Source organism: Scyliorhinus canicula, chromosome 8 (assembly GCF_902713615.1).
Source record: "Scyliorhinus canicula chromosome 8, sScyCan1.1, whole genome shotgun sequence".
In the NCBI taxonomy this organism is placed as follows: Eukaryota; Metazoa; Chordata; class Chondrichthyes; order Carcharhiniformes; family Scyliorhinidae; genus Scyliorhinus; species Scyliorhinus canicula.
Window position 1 is genome coordinate 117,141,645 of NC_052153.1, and position 19,538 is coordinate 117,161,182.

A 19,538-nucleotide genomic window follows, 5' to 3' on the forward strand; every position below is an offset into this window, starting at 1 on the left:
GGGTTCCGAGTATGGCGGCGAGCAGGGGCGGGAAGGGTGGGTGATATGTTCCTGGAAGGGAGCTTCGCGAGTTTGAGGAGCTTGGAGGAGAAATTTGGGTTGGTAGGGGGAAATGATTTTAGATACCTACAGCTGCGGGACTTTGTTCGTAGACAGGTCCCATCTTTCCCGCGCCTCCCGCCAATGGGGATCCTAGACAGAATAGTCTCTGGGAGGGACGAAGGGGAGGGTAGAGTCTCAGGTATTTATAAGGTGCTCATGAGGGAGGAAGGGTCCCAGACAGAGGAACTGAAACTTAAATGGGAGGAGGAGCTAGGCGGGGAAATGGAGGATGGGCTGTGGGCAGAGGCCCTGAGTAGGGTAAACTCGACCGCGACATGTGCAAGGCTCGGGCTGATCCAATTTAAGGTCGTTCACCGGGCCCATATGACGGTGGCTCGGATGAGCAAATTTTTCGGGATAGAGGACAAATGCGCTAGGTGCGCGGGAGGACCAGCGAACCATGTGCACATGTTTTGGGCATGCCCTGAGCTGAGGGGGTACTGGGAGGGATTTGCGGGGGTCATGGCCCAGGTGCTAAAAACAAGGGTGGTGATGAGTCCAGGGGTGGCAATTTTTGGGGTTTCGGAAGACCCGGGCGTCCAGGGGGAGAAAGCGGCCGATGTGCTGGCCTTTGCTTCCCTGATAGCCCGGCGACGAATATTATTGGCGTGGAGGGACTCAAAGCCCCCGAAGACTGAGTGGTGGCTTGCGGACATGTCAAGTTTCCTGGGGATGGAAAAAATTAAGTTCGCCTTGAGGGGATCTGTGCAGGGGTTCACCCGGAGGTGGCAACCATTTATTGACTTCTTTGCGGGAGAGTGAGCGTCAGCAGGGGGGTGGGGGGAGGGGGGGGGGGGGGTAGAGTAGAGTAGGAGGGAAAATATGGCGGGTAGTACGGGTGGGAGGGGAGCGGGCTTGTGCAATACGGTATGATGGAAGTATTGAAAGTACGTGGATGTTTGCACATTTTTGCCTTTTTTGCTTCCTTTCTGATGATGTCTGTAACTGTTTATAAAGCCAAAAACTACCTCAATAAAATTGTTTATTAAAAAAAAAGAAAATGAACTGACATCCCCAACCTTACAAAATTGAACTGGATAAATGGTTGAAGGAGAAACAATTGCAGAGCTTTGAGCAAGGGCCAAGGGAATGGAGCTAATTGGATGACCCTTTCAAAGAACTGCCATGTGTACACTGAGTTGACTGATCTCCTGACTGGAAGATGAGGTGCTGTTCCTCCAGTTTGTGCTGGTTTAGCTAAGGGGCTGTTTTAGCACAGTGGGCTAAACAGCTGGCTTGTAATGCAGGACAATGCCAGCAGCGCGGGTTCAATTCCCGTACCAGCCTCCCCGAGCAGGCACCAGAATCTGGCGACGAGTAACTTTTCACAGTAACTTCATTGAAGCCTACTTGTGACAATAAGCGATTATTATTATTATTCTATGCTGTATGATGATACGTTGCTTCAAGATTGGGGTTTCAGGGAAAGTCAAATTTATCAAAAAATCATAGAATTTACTGTGCAGAAAGAGGCCATTTGGCCCATCAAGTCTGCACTGGCCCTTGGAAAGAGCACCCTACTTAAGCTCACATGTCCACCCTATCCTCTTAACCTCACCGAACCTTTTTGGACACCAAGGCGCAATTTAGCAGGGCCAATCCACCTAACCTGCACATCTTTGGACTTTTGAAATTTATTTTGCCTACGAGCATGAACGAAGAGAACAGAATTCTGTTGGGTCATGAGTAAATTTCAGTTCAGTATAGTTAAGCTTTTGAAAGATGCTCAAATACAAGAGTATAAAATATACTCAAACAGCAGCAAGATGTATGGGTTGGCATCTGCGTCCTTTTCTAGAAAGTCGGAGTGAGACACCTCGTTAGAAATCCTCGAAACTAGTCATTTGTCTGGCCTCTAGGAACTACAGAACGTCTGGGAACTACAGAATGAAAAATTGACAGCAAATTGTATTTAGAATTTCATTTCATTCACGATTTCAAAATTGCTGCTAAAAATGATCTGGAACAGAAGAGAATTTGGAAACAATCAAAAAGAAAGATATGGAGTGGGCAAAACAAACAAAAGAGCAAGCAAAAGAAAGGATGACGGGTAGAAACGGAGGGATGAATGAGCTAATTTCACATCCTCAGCATAGCCAAAGGTGCTTCACAGCAAATAAATCACTTTCCAAACGTACTCCCTGTTGCAGTGAAATATGACAGCTGATTTGCACGTACAAAATTCCAGACAGAGCAATGAGGTAATGACCAAGTGTTGACCAGGAGATCAGGAGAATCTCCTGCTCTTGTTCGAGTAGTGGTATGGGATCTTTATCTCCAACCGAAAGGGTACACAAGACTCAGTACAGTATCTTGTACAAATATGACAGTTTTGCTGGTACTGCACTTCAGTTTCAGCCTGTAATTTATGCTCATGTATCTGTGGAGTGGGGGACAAAACCCACAATCTTCTGACTCAGAAGCAAGAGTCTTATTCAAGATCCTAAAATGTCACAATCAAGTTTTCTGATGACAGTTTCAGAACTAAGCATAAAAATGGCCAAAGATAGATCAAAAAGCATGACAGTACTGTAATTGTGTGCTGCCCAACCATGTCAAAATAACAACACCAAACTAGCTAGGTCCTCTACAGTTTGCTACCTTCAGAGAATTTCTTCTGCTTATCTAGCGATTGATCTCCACAGGTTCAGAGGTTGGCAGACCTTCAGATATCCATATATTTTACTGATGATTGGAACGCAAATAAAAGTACAGTAGAATCCCTAATATCAGAGGACTCTGGTGTGAAATCCCTAAACTCCAGGAGCTTTCAATTATTAAAAAATAGAAGTAAGGCACTTGATTCAGCAAGAATATGTAACAGGATCATTTGAATTTATTTTTTTAAATTACTGGATGGTTTGTGTAAAACCAAAAGCTGTAAATTTGAAATAAAAATAGAAAATGCAGCTGAGCAGGTCAAGCAGGACTTGTGCACAAGGAGGTAAATTGAAATATTTCTGACCCGAAACATGCTCCATTCTTTTGTCTCCAAAATATATTGTCTGGCCTGCTCAGCGCTGCTAGTAATTCTGTCTTTGTGCAAGACTAATGTAATCTGGTGCTTGAACTATCACAACACTACTCGATTTTGAAATCACATCCGGTATTACATTTGGTTCTTTTCTGTACCTTCCCAATTGATACTCAAGCATTTAATTTTAGATTACACTCAGATGAGTCCCAATTTCTTATGCTGTCAAGAACACCATCACTAACCCTTCTAAGTGGTAAATGTTCTGATCGTGAGCCTAGGATGATGAACTTTTCCAAATTCCTTTATCTACTGGATCTACAAACGTGACCTAAAAGGAACTTTCTTACAGCTTTGAAAATCAACAGAATTTCAGTATTTAATAAGCAAATGTACTCAACAAAAGATAAACTGAGTATATAATCTGTAATATAACACAAATTGTCATAGTGAGGAAGTCTTGAAAGAAAAGAAAGTACAAACCCCTAGGTGAGGCAATTTTGTAATTATCCTTTAAACATGCATTAATGGGGGTCATGTGATGTGAGTGTGGGACTTTCACAATCTCCGGCTTTACTTACCTTTTAATCCATAATTTCATCCTGTTGCACATTTCGTATTTGTCTTTTCTTGGGGTACATGGCTTATGCTATGCCCCAAGAGGAATTTGGTCAGTGTTCGGTCAGTGTTCTTGCAAGAAAGAACGGAGATAAAATACAAAAATTCTTGTTTGTCCATGACGGTGAGAAGGGGCTGGGCTGGAGCACTTTCAGTGGCGCGGTTACTATTGAACAGGCTCCCACCATGATGGTGCTTTGTGTGTCAGTTGATGCCTGTCAACGGAGATGTCATCCTGACTGAAAGTCTCGGCTCTGAGGTGCAGGTCATCAGGGCTTCAAGAATTGCGGGGTACTTTTATGGAGGTATTGGAGGCACCCAATCTTGTACTTGAGAAAGCACTTTTCCAGGTTGAGGCCCACCTCCTTACTGTCAAGAACCTGCAACATGGCTCGTCATCCATCCTGACAGGTTCACAAGAAGGAGAGGGGGACTGAGAGAAGCACACCAATGAACCCGATCCATGGCAAGAGGTGGTGGAAGTGTTCCCGAGTGAGTATGAAAATTGGTTACCGTGTATCAGTAATCCCCCCGTCCCATCCCCCGTCCCAATCAAGGCCTAGTCTGTGGACCGCCTGGGTGTCAGTGAGACAGCATGGTGGAAGTGTTTCAATCGCTAGAATCCTTGAAGGATGAGTGCTTGTTGATCCCATTTTATCCTTGGCTTTTGCTTTCTTTGTGCATCTAGGAAGATGTCTTTATCCTGAAGACTGCCCTGCAAATTCAATTGTTATCCTGGACATTCCTCCCTGTCATGTTGTTGATTGCTTGATGCTGTCTTTTTTCCCGACAAGGAAATGTGTAAGATGAGCATAATAGCCTGTACAGTGGTTATCCTGATTTAGCCAGTTCAGTTTAGTCGAATATAAAAACTGGGATTTGTGCACAGTTTTAATCCTTAAAGTAGTCATTCTTTATAGTGTCTTATAACCTTGTGATTATAAAACACTGTAAAGAGGGAAGTTTTTTTTTTCTTTGTTTTTACCCTCCTGTTTTGTTTGGAGAGAGGTTGAGTGATGCCTGAGCATGGTAGAAGGTTAGGGTTGGCAGGGTTAGTTCGACCTTGCTGTCATTATGGATAACTTCCCCCCCAATTACAGCTCATCCGTATTGGCTCTCAATTTTCCTTTCCTTTTTGATTTGAGAATCGTGTTGTTTTCGTTCATCACCCTAGACACTTTTTGTTATGCTGGGGAGGACTGGGCTGTCTGACTCTTCCTTCGGGCCGAGTTTGGCTTTTCTCCTTGCATGGGTCTTTCTCTTTAGCTATTTTCGGTACTATTGGAATTAATAGAGGGTCTTTCATTAAATAAATATTTTTGTTGAACTTTTGTCATTTTATACAAATCACAACAACCACCCCTAAAGTAACAGTGACCACACACACACACACGTTATCCAAGGCCCTCAAAACAATTGCCAGCTGTGCAATCACCAGCATGAACAGAAGAGGGCACATAGGACATCTTTGCCTCGTCCTCTGTACAACCTAAACAGCCCCAAACTCAAGCTATTCCTTTGCAACTTGCAGACAGTGCATCATATAACAGCCTAACCCATGCCACAAAACCTGGACTGATGCCAAACGTCTCTAACACATCAAATAGGTAGCTCCATTTTACCTTTTCTGCCTTTCCTGCGTCCAGAGATACAATTACTTCCAAGTCTGGCCCCGCACCAGTGTGAGAACCAATTTAAATAACTGTCTCACATTAACCAACAACTTTCTACCATTCAGAAATCCCGTATGGCCTTCCCCCACTACCTCCACAGACAAGGGGCGGGATTCTCCACCGGCGGGACGCTCCGTTTTGCAGCCTGGGGGTTTCCCAACGGTGTGGGACTGGCCCACAATGGGAAACGCCATTGACCGGCCAGCGTAACAGAGCATCCCGCTGGCTAGGGGAAGCAGAAATGTGGCGCAGCGGGATGGATCATCACACCCATGATTTCAGCCTCAACACCAAGACCTTGGCCAAAAGTTTTGAAATTGGGTGGTATGGTCCACACTGAGCTCATCATCCTTCTTCAGAAGGAAGGAGGTGGGCGCTTGCCCTAGAGTCTTTGGGAGACACCCACGCACCAATGAGTCATTAAACATCCCCAGCACCAACAGGGCCAGCTGACCTGCAAACTTCTTATAGAATTCTATCTGGAGCCCATTGATCCCTGTGCCTTCCCGTCTGCACCTTTCCCAAGACCCTGCAGACCTCTTGCAACTCCACCGGCGCCTCCAATTCTTCTCCCAACTCCTCTCCCACCTGAGGAAACTCCAATCCCTCCAAAAACTCCACTATCCCCCGACCTCTGGCAACTCCGACCTATAGAACCCCTCATAAAAGAACCTAAATACTCTAATTTTACTTTTGCTGGGATAGAAACCAGTCCCCCCTCCCCCGTACCTGCACTACCTCCCTGGCAACCTCCTTCTGCCTTAACTGATGAGCAAACCGGTGGTTAGCTTTCTCCCCATATTCATATACCATTCCTTTTAAGCACCTCAGCTGGCACACCACCCGACCTGTGGATAGTAGGTTAATCAGCATTTGCCCAAAACTGTTTTTTGGTTCACATACTCTCTCGGCACAACATCGAGGGCCGAAGGGCCTGTTCTGTGCTGTACTGTTCTATCTATCTATCTATACCCAAAATCTCGTCCACCACCTCCTGACAGTCCCTCAAGTTCTCCCTATTCATGTGTGACTTGTACGAGATGATCTCCCCCCCTCTCCCCGTATTACCGCTTTTAACACCTCCCACACCGTCGACGGTGAGACTATCCTGTTTCCGTTACATTCCACATGGCCCTGGAGAATTTTGCAAAAAACCCAAGATCCGATAAAAGTCCGACCTCCAGCCTTCAACCCGTACGCAGTGCCTGACCTGCCTCCAAATTCAGGTCCACCAAATGCGATGTGTGTTCTGAGATGATCACAGCCAAATATTTTGCACTCTTCATTCTGAGAAGCAGGCTCCTATCCAGAACAAAGAAACTGATCCTTGAATGTACCTTACGCACCAAACTCCTTGCCCCTGGGTGCATAAGCCACTGATCAGGCCCCTCCCCCCACACAATCAGTTGGCATGTATCTAATTCTGGAATAGCAACCAATAACCATCTCATAAACATTATATCATCCCAATTTGGGGCATACTCATTCACTAGCACCACGGCCGTCCCCTCCAGCGTACCTGTAACAATCACATAACAACAACCCCCAGACCAGTATCCACCGTCTCCTCCTGAAAACAAATTCTCCTGCAAACCACAATTGCCACCCTATTGTCAAACCCGGACCCCCCCCACATAAAATGTAACAATCTTTTTTATTACCATCCCACCCCAAATCGCACAAAAGTCACAGAACAGACACATAACAGCCTTGATATAAACTGCAAACACCCTTCCTTTATACAGAGTCCCATATAGTCCTCTTCACAGTCCTTGCACCCAGGGGCAAGGAGTTCGGTGCGTAAGGTACATTCAAGGACCAAATTCCTGGACATGTCCTAATTAAGGCCTCCGCCTGCTCCGCCATGTCAAAGAAGTGGTCATTTCAGTGCATTGTGACCTACAGTCACGCTGGGTACACTACACCAAATCTCACGCCCTTATTATAAAATACTACCTTCGCACTGTTGGAGGCCATACACCTCTTCGCCAGCTCAGTTCCAACGTCCTGGTATATCCACACCATCCCAGTCGCTCATTCAGCCTTGGCTTTTGCCTGAGCACCTGATGGGCTCTACACAGCTCCGGAGGGGCAAATACTTCATCCCTCCCACCAACTGAGAAAACATACTGGCAAAATACTGGGTCAGCTTCAAGCTGCCGTGATCTGTTCTCCAGGTCCTCCACTTTAGACCTCAGGCCTTTACTACTATCCACCACCAGCAGCAACTCTGATTCTCACAAGGGAAACAGGTCCTCGTGTCACGACAAGGCCTCCCCACCCCCTTCAACGTCGCACTTCATGCTCACACCATATTCAAGGTTCTCACCAGCTGTTCACAGATCATTCTCAAAGCCTCTTCGATAGTGGCTTTAAAGGATTCTTCCGCACCCTGCCACTTGAACTGCCTGCTCACCTGTTTGTCGAATTTCTCCACCTCCTGTGCAATTACCACGTCCAGCCTGACTAATGAAATGGGTGCAGCAGACATCTTTTCTCCTCCACCCTCCTTTGACGGGCTACCCTCTTGAGCCGCCTTAGTATTGGGCTTTTAGTCAACAATTTTAACATACCACCATCAGGAAAGGGTCCACCCACTTGACAACCCCAGCTTGGACACCAAAACCCCCGAAAAACCGGGTGAAAGAAATGCATAACAAAGACCCTGCCGGAAACTACTTTTTGTGCGTCTTGCTCTTAAATGATGTTACCAGAGGTCTGATAGAGGGTCTTGTGTGTTATTAGAGCAGACTGAAGTTAAGTTGGTATCTGTGGTTGAGGATGGGGGATTTGGGTTGGTCTGGGCATCCTTCATATGGCAGTGCTTTTCACAAATTGGTCTGGGTGCCCCCTCCCTGGGGGTCTCTTATTTCTTCTCTCATGTGAGTGAGCGTAGTGCAGGCCTTGGTTCTGGTCTGGCCTAGAGGAAGACGTAGGGGCCCTTGGGGATTGGGGGAGGAGGACCGGCCAGGATTCCCAATCGATTGGTGTCCTGATAGTTCCTCTTCCACCAGGTTAGGGCTGGAGTGTTATCATTTCTCTCCTTCTGTGATGGGAGTTGTGCCTTGTCCTAGATGGGATTGGATAGGTGCAGATGTGGCTGAGCAGGTTTAGGTTTAAGATTGCTGCTGGAGATGAGAGGCTTGTGTGTTGATGTGCATTCAACCATGCTGCAAGTAGTGCAGCGTGGGAGGGTGTGCACCGTCCTGTGGCGTTTTTATGATTTTATCCGATTCTCCCCTTGGTTTCTTGTGGGGGTCACAGGAATATTCTGTTTTGTCCAATGATAGTACCTAGCCAGTTATGATGTTGTTCTCCTATCCCATTTTGTGCCCATGTATATGGAGCCATTTTTTTCCCCCGCTCTCCTTACTATTTTCTAATTTTGTTGCATCCATTTTTCAAATGTAAAATTCTAATAAATATACTTCTTTTAAAAAACATGCATTAATTCTTTCTTATATCGCTAACTGAAGAAGTTAACTCGCTTGATTTTCCTCTCTCATTCTGAAGATTTCAAATCAACTTAATGAATGGAACAATCCTCAGTCCATACTCATTTCTGAACTCGTGTTTTGGCCTCTTAACTGAGGTTTATACTTAGTTGAACTACAATGAGAAAATGTATGAAAAGAAAATACTTTGTCAAACTCTGGTGAATAGACTGAAAAGTTACTTTTTTTTGTGGAATATATTTTATATGAGAAAAGTAGTAATATTTCCTAACTGACATCACAATGTACATGCACATTCAATTGTACAAAACTAAAATGAAAATGTTGGGTATTGGTCTTCCATTAACTGATTTTAGGATTTAAGTCTCTGCTTTGAGTTATTCAAACTCAATTATACTCAGCAAATAATCTTGACGAGTATAAGGCATACTTAGCTTAATTGGCCGGGGCATTGAGTACAGAGTCAGCAGGTAATGTTACAGTTGTAGAAAACATTAGTTAGGCCACATTTGGAATATTACATGCAGTTCTGGTCGCCACACTACCAGAAGGACATGGATGCTTTGGAGAGAGTGCAAGGAAGGTTTAACAAGCAGTTGCCTGGTCTGGAGGGTGTTAGCTATGGAGAGGTTGAAGAAACTCAGATTGTTTTCATTGGAAAGCCGGAGGCTGAGGGTAGGCCTGATTGAGGTCTACAAAATTATGAGAGGTGTCGACAGAGCGAATAGTCAGAAGCTTTTTCCCCAGGATAGAAGACTCAATTACAAGGGGGCACAGATTCAAGCTGAGTGGGGGAAAGTTTAGGGAAGAAGGGCAGGGAAAGTTTTCCACACAGAGGGTGGTGGGTGCCTGGAATGCGTTGCCAGTGGAGGTGGTGGGGGACAGTACGATAGCAATGTTTAAGATGTATCTTGATAGACACATGAATAGACGGGGAAATCGATGGATACAGATCGTTTGGGCAATAAGTAGTCGGTCTAAATAAGGAATCTGGATAGATGCAGGCTTGGTGGGCCGTAGGGCCTGTTCCTGTGCTGTAATGTTCTTTTCTCCAAGAATTATATGGATTGGCTCATGCTAAAGAACCTCTCTTACTGTAGTCGAAGGAATCATTTATACCCTGCACCCTGTCAACTTTCTTGTCTGAGCTGCAGGATGGCATGAGACAGGAAGACAGTAAAAATGGAGGCATGCCATTTTAACAAGTAAAAAGCGTCATTAAAATAAGGTTGATTCTGCAAGCTATCCCAGTCTAAATCACAGTATCTTGAACAATAACTGAGTAAGAATATTTGGTGCTTACTCAGATTTCTTTTCATATGTCAGTACAGTCTCCTCAATTTTCTTCTCCAATTCCACCATTATTTCTTCCTTACTGGTAATAGTTCGTTGTGTTTGGACCAAGTCTTCAGTTGTTGTTTTGAGCCTATGATTGGAGACAGGACCAACAAATTATTTTTTACTCAAATATTTGAAGAAAGCAAATTTGGCATGCGAGAGTACCTTTAAGAACTGGGTGTTTATCAAATAGCTGTAGTGGACGTACCTTTAAAATGGGTGTTTAGCAAATAGCTGCAGTGATGTCAGAGTGTGGACAGAGCTGGGCTGTCTGCCTTTTACTTTCGTTTTTGAGCAGACAGCTACAGTGTGTTTTAGTTTTGTTTTCAGAGCTGGATAGCTGCAGGCAAAGCAAGCAGCTGTACAAGTATCTCCCTCTGCAATCTAAAGACTGTCTCCAGATCATTTGAGGATTTCAAAGTAATACCTGTTTCTGTAGAGAATTTAAACCTGCAAAAAGAGTCTTTCTGTAAAAAGAGTCTTTTGGATGTTGTTAGGAAGGTTATGAAGGGTTACTTATAGAATATTGTATCTGTGTGGATTATTGGGGTTGATAGTTGTTAAGATGTTTCCTGTGGGTTATAACTGGATTCATAAATAAACATGGTTTTGCTTTAAAAGTACTTTAGATCTCTTTTGCCCTTGTGCTCCCCATAACAACAATCTATTAAAAGTCGTGGGTCAGGTAAACTCCATGATACACTTGGGTGTTCTCCCCTGGCCCATACTCCCCTGGCCCATAACAAGTTCCTAAAGAGTTCCTTCAGAGCTTTTACAGTTATTTAACACAGAAACTGATAAAACAAAGGAGTTTTAAGAAGTACTATCAAATACTAGAGCAGGCTTATTAAAAGTCTGTTTACATGATACTTATATTCAGATAGCAGACCAGACCTCAACATTTGTTAGGACAAGAACCCCAAACAATTTTTTATTTTTAAATTTATAAAACTATGAGGAAAGGATACTTCACCCCAGTAGTGATGACTCTTTCCAATAGGTATATTTTATGTTAAAACACACGTTAGATTAGTTAACCACATTAATATCAAAGAAATAGCTTTACAATTAACAGTTCTTAAACAAAAGGAAAAGTTGAACTTACTATCTATATCTGCTATTAATTCCAATTAAGCACTCAATACAGTTCAAATGCCACTTATAGATAAAGTTAACAAAACAGCGTACTTGCTTAGCTGCATGGAGACTTTTGGAGAGAGTTCCTTTCAAGAGCAGATCTAGTGCATTTTGGCGCAACTTAACAGCATTTGGCAAAACTGCTGTTCAACTAAAATCCTAAAACAGAGTGCAAAACAACAGGCAGACCTGGCTCCTCCAACCAATTACATCATCTGTATCCCACTATGTTCCATGACCTGCTTAGCTAAGGAATAGCACTCCTTCATAAACTATCTACTCTCCAGGGAATCTCCAGCAATCAAATCACAATTCCATTCGCCCTTTACCTTTAACCAAATAAGTGGTTAAAATCAAATATTAACTCACTCTTTTACAACTCCCTAATTACAGCCTGAACAGACACACAGTCTGGGTACCTTAACTTATATTACTGCAACAAATATACACCTTAACCCAGGCATTTAAAAACATTACTGCAACAGATATGAAGTATTACATATAATTTCTACATCCATCACGCTTATCATAGCTCAACAAGGACACTCACTAAACAAAACACAAGGTCTTGGGTTGATTTTTTTTACATTTCTGCTGGATTACCTTATATAAGCTTTATAATTACATCTCAGCAGCAGTAATATTAGTTCCAATATCCTTAGGAACATAGAACATAGTACGGCATTCAGCCCATCGAGCCTGCTGCATCTTTCAATATCATCACTGACCATCCACTACAATGCCTTTTCCCCCCCACACTATCTCTCCATATCCCCTTTATGTCACTGGCATTTAAAAACCTCTATCTCTGCTGTAAACATACTCAGTGACTGAGCACCCACAGTCCTCTGGGGTAGAAAATTCCAGAGGTTCACAACCCTCGAGTTAAAAACCATTCCCCGTATTTCAGTCCCAAGTTACTTCCCCCATCTTGAAATCATCTCCCCAGTTCTAGACTCCCCCATGAGGGAAAACATCTTTCCTGCATCTGCACTATTTATCCCTTCCAGTATTTTGGAGGTTTCCATGATATTACCTCTCATTCTTCGAAACTCTACAGATTACAGGCGTAATTTCCCAAATCTCTCTCGTAGGACAGTCCTACCATCCTGGTAAAAAGTCTGGAGAACCTTCGCCAAACTCCCTCCAAGGCAATAATACTGTTTCTGAGGTAAGGGGACCAAAACTGTACAGAGTACTCCAGGTGCAGTCTCACTGAGGTTCTTTACAATTGAAGCAAGACTTCACTATTCCTGTACTGAAATCCTCTTGCGATTATGGGCAACATATCATTAGCTTTCCTATTTGAAATGAAATGAAAATGAAATGAAAATCGCTTATTGTCACGAGTAGGCTTCAATGAAGTTACTGTGAAAAGCCCCTAGTCGCCACATTCCGGCGCCTGTTTGGGGAGGCTGTTACGGGAATCGAACCGTGCTGCTGGCCTGCCTTGGTCTGCTTTCAAAGCCAGCGATTTAGCCCAGTGTGCTAAACAGCCCCTATTTGCCTGCTGCATGTTAGCCTTCAGTGACTTTTGATGAGGACACCCAAGCTTTTTTATACATCTACACTCTCTATCCTCTCACCATTTAAAAAAACACACTGCGCATCTGTTCCTCCTACCAAAGCGGATAATCATATTTTTCCACATTATATTCCATCTGCCATGTTTTGCCCACTCACCAAGTCTTTGCAAATCCTCTTGAAGTCGCTTTGCATCATTCGCACAACACACATGCCCACCTAGCTTTGAGTCATCCGCGCACTTGGAAATATTAAATGTGGTCCCCAAATCCAAATCATTGTTATATATAGAAATATTGTGAACAGCTGCCCTTCCCCACTCTTCCATATATCTACCCCCCCCCCCCCCCCCCCCCCCCCCCGCATATATAAGGATTGGATGATTGAATTGAGTTCGAAAGTAATTTCTTCTCTCACCCATTTCCCCATATTCGAGTTACATGCTATTATGAATGCAAAGTTTGTAAGATTGTTATGTTTTAAATCGCTTTTGTAATTTATGGTAACATAGAATACCCTGGAAAGTGGGTTGGATCAACTCTGTCTGGCTACAGGCTAGTGACTTGACTACTGTGAGGATATGCAGGGATTTGTTGATAAGGTGCAAAGTTCTCATACCGGAAACACAAGTTCGAGAGCAGCTGGAAAGATTTTCCATCTCTGAGTTTTCTAACAGAAAGCATGAGCGAGAGAGCGGGAGCAAGAGAAAGAGCATGCGAGTTAGAGCGCAAGAGAGCGCGAGAGCTAGAGGGAGCGACAATGAGAGAGCGAGAGCTAGACAGCGAAAAGAGAGACAAAATGCTGAAGTTAGTTTGCGGTCAGCAGAGAGGACAGTGTGTCCCTCCTGTGGACTAACATGCAGAATGCGGAAGGGAACAGGGTATCTGGTTAGAGAGACGCATCCCGTGGCAACCTAAGGAATCCATAAGATTGGTTCTGATAAAGGTCCGCGGGGGTGGGGGGTACAAATCTGCAAATTGCCTTCCCATTTTGATGCGAGGTGATACCTTTTAGAACATAGAACATACAGTGCCGAAGGAGGCCATTTGGCCCATCGAGTCTGCACCGACCCACTTAAACCCTCACTTCCACCCTATCCCGTTAATCCAATAACCCCTCCTAACCTTTTCTGGTAACTAAGGGCAATTTATCATGGCCAATCCAGCGAACCTGCACTTCTTTGGACTGAGGGAGGAAACTAGAGCATACTGAGGAAACCCACGCAGACACAGGAGAACGTGCAGACTCCGCACAGTCAGTGACCCAGCAGGGAATCGAACCTGGGACCCTGACGCTATGAAGCCACAGTGCTAATCACTTGTGCTACTGTGCTGCCCACAGCTTAGTGGTTCAGTGTCTTAGTTGTCCAATAAATAGTGTTTAGTTATGTAGCCACCTGTGGTGGCCAATGCCCAACACAAAATGGAAGATTGCAAGGAATGCAGGGAAAATGGACATGTTGTAAAGCAAGCAGCTTGCAAAACGATTGTATATTGGGACGACTGCAGAAACCAGTTTTGACTGTTGCAGAAACCAGACAGCACTGTGAAAAGAAACCAGTTAACATACTAATGAGGCGATACCGGGCAATCCTCAGATACAATGGAAACAAGTTAAACACAGATCAATACATTCTATGGAAGGCCAGACCCTTTGGCGCCAGAGGAGCCCAAAACAATAAGTCCCAAGAACCGTCCCAGCGACCGAGGAACTGCCCCATGATTGGGGGGTTCAAACATAGCGATTGGGAAGAGACCCAATCGATTCCAAGCAGGTAAAGGAGTCCGCCCCAAAGGGGCGCGGATCCCCTGGGACCTATAAAAGAAATGTCCCACACATGGTTCAGTTTCCTGTCTCCCGATCCAGCCTTCGGACAGCAGCCACCAACAAGTAAGTGCCTCCCAACGACCGCTACCAGAGATAGGCACTCATGACCCCCTTTTCTATTGATACCAATCTGAAGCCTGCAGACCAGAGCAGAGCAAGAGGCCTTGTTCCCTGACCCAGCAGTTCCTTCGAGATAAGTATTAGTTGTTTAGCGGTAGGAATAAGTTTAATCCTTTTAGCGTGTGCATGGGTAGTTATTATAATTGTATTATAATAAACTCTAGTTGTTTGGACTTACTAATTGGTGTTCGGTTTTATTGCTTTGAACTTCACCTTGAAGCTTGTGGCGGTGTCTTAGCGACACCTGGCGACTCCAGAGCTTAGACAAGAAACAAGCCAAATTGAGTGTTAAGCACACTCACACAGAAGTAGCAACAGTTAACATTGCTTGTTTGTTACAGAAATCTTCAGTCAGTCACGGAGAACTTTTTTTTTGGATTATACAGGAATTATAACAATACCAATATCCGCCATCAAGAATCATTTGTGAATAATGATCATTTGGATCAGGGCAGAAAATTGGCATGGTCAAAAGCTTTGGAAATTGTTCTTTCTTCCATGAATATAAAACATATACTTTGTAATTCTTGGTTAATAGTAATTTTGGAGGGCAGCACGATTGCACAGTGGATTAGCTCTGCTGTCTCACGGTACTGAGGTCCCAGGTTCGCCCCCGGCTCTGGGTCACTGTCCGTGTGGAGTTTGCATATTCTCCCCGTGTTTGCGTGGGTCTCGCCGCCCACAACCCAAAGATGCGCAGGCTAGGTAGATTGGCCACGCTAAATTGACCGTTAATTGGAAAAAATGAATTGGATACCCTAATTTTTAAAAAATAGTACTTTTGATACAGAGTTACTTAATTGATGCCAGATAATAACCACATCTATTAATCTGTGCATAAGGCTCAGTATGTTTCCTTTCAGTTCTAAATGTCAATCAGAAGACATCAGGCTTGCATGTTTCCGTACTATTTTAGATACTGCTGTGTACTCAGGTGACACATATAAACAGACCAGGTTCTGATTTTACATTTGTTTTTCTTCCCTGAATGTCCACTGAAGCCAAATAAAGCATCAAGTACTCGCATAACTGTTAAATATCAACATCCCTATATATTTACTTTCTGAAATGTCTAGAAATTGTACAGCATTGGCATAAGAGAAGATCGCAAACTTACATTGTCTGTAAACTGTCTGCTGTTAAACTGTTCCACAATATCTCATTGACTTGAAGGTTTTCCATGTCCTCCAATAACAAAACATCAAACTCAATATTTGCCTCTTTAACGGGTTGCGACCTGCAAAATGGGAAGGCATGTGCTCAAAATAAATTATGGAACTTATACATAATTCAAACTTTAGTTAAGATTTATGTTGTAATACGTAGAATGCTACAACCAAAAAGGAATCCAATTATAAACTACAATTCCTTAATAGTGAACAGATTTATTAACATGCACCCAAAGCTGCCATGGTAACGGCGCCGTTGCCACTCTCCCCTAAGAGGTTTACCACGAGCCCGGTGGTGGCGGCGACCCTAAGAATCTGGGGACAGTGGAGGCGGCATAGGGGGGAAACAGGGGGCTCGATGGAGGCTCCACTGTGTGGCAATCATCGGTTCATCCCGGGGAATAAGGATGGGGGATTTAGGGGGTGGCAAAGGGCGGGCATCAGCAAATTGAGGGACCTGTTTATTGGCGGGAGGTTTGCGGGCCTGGGGGAACTGGAAGATAAATTTGGCCTTCCCCAAGGGAACATGTTCAGATACTTGCAGGTAAAGGCGTTTGCTAGGCGACAGGTAGAGGGATTCCCTTTGCTGCCCTCGCAGGGGACGATGGACAGAGTGCTTTCGGAGGTGTGGGTCGGAGAGGGGAAGGTGTCTGACATCTATAAGGTAATGCAGGAGGTGGAGGAGTCGTCAGTGGAGGAGCTGAAGGCTAAATGGGAGGAGGAACTCGGGGAGCAGATAGAGGACGGGACTTGGGCGGATGCCTTGGACAGAGTCAACTCTTCCTCCTCATGTGCGAGGCTTAGTCTCATCCAATTTAAGGTGCTGCACCGGGCCCACATGTCCGGGACTAGGATGAGTAGGTTCTTTGGGGGTGAGGATAGGTGCACCAGATGTTCGGGGAGTCCAGCGAATCACGCCCATATGTTCTGGGCATGCCCAGCACTGGAAGAATTCTGGAAGGGGGTGGCGGGGACGGTGTCGAGGGTGGTCGGATCCAGGGTCAAACCAGGGTGGGGACTCGCGATTTTTGGACTCGCGATTTTTGGAGTTGCGGTAGAGCCGGGAGTGCAGAAGGCAAAAGAGGCCGGTGTCCTGGCCTTTGCGTCCCTAGTAGCCCGTCGAAGGATTCTGCTACAGTGGAAGGATGCAAGGCCCCCAAGTGTGGAGACCTGGATCAGTGACATGGCGGGATTTATAAAACAGGAACGGGTCAAATTTGCCCTGAGAGGATCAATACAAGGGTTCTATAAACGCTTGTATCCAGGGTAATCTCTGCAAGACATGCCAGATCATCGACATGGACACCATCGACATGGACACTTTGACGTGGAAACACCACCCACCAGGTACGCGGCGCATACTCGTGCGACTCGACCAATGTAGTCTACCTCATACGCTGCAGGAAAGGATGTCCCGAAGCGTGGTACATTGGCGAGACCATGCAGACACTGCGACAACGAATAAACGGGCATCGTGCGACTATCAACAGGCAGGACTGTTCCCTTCCAGTTGGGGAACACTTCAGCAGTCAAGGACATTCAGCCTCTGATCTCCGGGTCAGCATTCTACAAGGAGGCCTTCAGGAGACGCGACAACGCAAAATTGCTGAGCAAAAACTTATAGCTAAGTTCCGCACGCATGAATGCGGACTCAACCGGGATCTGGGATTCATGTCGCATTACATTCGGCCCCCACCAACAAGCCTGGACTTGCAGAGGCCTACCGACTGAACTGGCTTGGGACAATTCACACCTCTTTAACCTGGAGTTACCTCTCTCTCTGCATCTTTGATGATTTGATTGCCTGCAGGTGCTCGCATTCCGGGGCATCTCTGACTGTGTCTATATAAACATTTCTGGAACAAGCCTTTCCATTCACCTGAAGAAGGAGCCGTGCTCCGAAAGCTCGTGTTTGAAACAAACCTGTTGGACTTTAACCTGGTGTTGTAAGACTTCTTTCTATAAACGCTGGCAGCCTTTTCTGGACTTCCTGGCGCAAAGATAGGTATCTTGGTCAATAGCAGCAGCAACCCGGGGGGGGGGGCTGTTCCTTATTGTAGTTTCTATTCTGTAACTTTATATTGTGTTAATTTGCATTGTTGTTAAAATGCTGTGTTTTGCATGGGGGTGGGGTGAATGTTTATGATTGTTAATATTATTGTTATTTTTGGTATTTTACTATGGTGCGTTATTGTTGTGTAAATTCAAAATTTTTCAATAAAAATTATTTACAAAACAAAACATGCACCCAAAGCAAAACCAGCACAGTTTTTAAACATTCTTTACCGCCAACATATCAGACAAGTCTTTCCATTAGAATCATGAACTGTATAGTGCAGAAGGAGGTCTTTGACCCATCAGGTCTGCACCGGCCCTTGGAAAGAGCACCCTACTCAAGCCCACGCCTCCACCCTATCCCCATAACCCAGAAACCTGACCCAACCTTTTTTGGACACCAAGGGGCAATTTAACATGGCCAATCCACCTAATCTTCATAACTTTGGACATGATGTGGAGATGCCGGCGTTGGACTGGGGTGAGCATAGTAAGAAGTCTTACAACACCAGGTTAAAGTCCAACATGTTTGTTTCAAACACTAGCTTTCGGAGCACTGCTCCTTCCTCAGGTACACCTTAACCTGAGGTGGGAGCAGTGCTCCGAAAGCTAGTGTTTGAAACAAACATGTTGGACTTTAACCTGGTGTTGTAAGACTTCTAACTTTGGACTGTAGGAAGAAACCGGAGTACCTGGTTGTGAATGATTATCCTAATTTTTGCATAGTTATTAATTATTTCACCTCTGGGTCAGAAGGCTGTGGCTTCTAGCCCCAGCGGCAACGCCTTTGCTTCATCACTCAATTTCGGATGACACTTCGTGCGGTACTGAAGAAATGCTGCTTTGGCAGAAGTGTCAACTTTTTGATGCGACACTGAAGTGTCATCTTTCAGACTTGTCTGTTCAGACTGACATTCATTATTCACTATTCAAAGAAAAGCAGAGGAGTTCTATTCGTATCCTGGACAACGTATAATCATCAATCACAACCATGTTGTTGGAATCCCTGAAGGTGACGACTAGTAAGCTGTTGGAGACCCAGACAACCCAGGGTGCAGCGATACTTGAGTTGCAGCCGCAGGCCTCTGAGCGCGAGGAGGCGGTTTCGGCCCTTGTGGGGAAGGTGGAGATACACGAGGCACTTCATAATAAGTGGCAAGATCGGTTCGAGGAGATGGAGCTTCGGTCACGGAGGAAGAACCTGCGGATCCTGGGCCTCGAGGAGGGGCTGGAGGGGTCGGACCTGCCGGCCTATTGGGCCGTGATGTTGAACTCACTGGTGGGGGCAGGATCCTTCCATCTGCCCCTGGAGCTGGAGGGGGCCCACAGAGTACTGGCCAGGCGGCCTAAGGCGAATGAACCCCCGCGGGCGGTGCTGGTGCGGTTCTATCGATTCAGTGACTGGGAGTGTGTTCTGCGATGGGCCAAGAAGGTGAGGAGCAGCAAGTGGGAGAATTAGATAGTGCGTACCTACCAGGACTGGAGTGCGGAGTTGGCCAAGCGGAGAGCCGGGTTTAACCGGACGAAGGCGGTGCTCCATGGAAAG

The 19,538-nt window shown here is 45.1% G+C and overlaps 1 protein-coding gene across 4 annotated transcripts in view; it reads right to left on the reverse strand.

The window, feature by feature from the left end:
• The window catches only part of fer (fer (fps/fes related) tyrosine kinase), a 364,060-nt gene that overhangs the window by 202,169 nt on the left and 142,353 nt on the right, over positions 1-19,538 (reverse strand). For all 4 annotated transcript variants that reach the window (XM_038805140.1, XM_038805141.1, XM_038805139.1 and 1 more), the window contains exons 7-8: positions 15,886-16,005; positions 10,126-10,248 (exon numbers count right to left, since the gene is read on the reverse strand). In XM_038805140.1, coding sequence (XP_038661068.1) covers positions 10,126-10,248; positions 15,886-16,005 — 243 coding nt within the window. The remainder of the gene's footprint in view (positions 1-10,125; positions 10,249-15,885; positions 16,006-19,538) is intronic.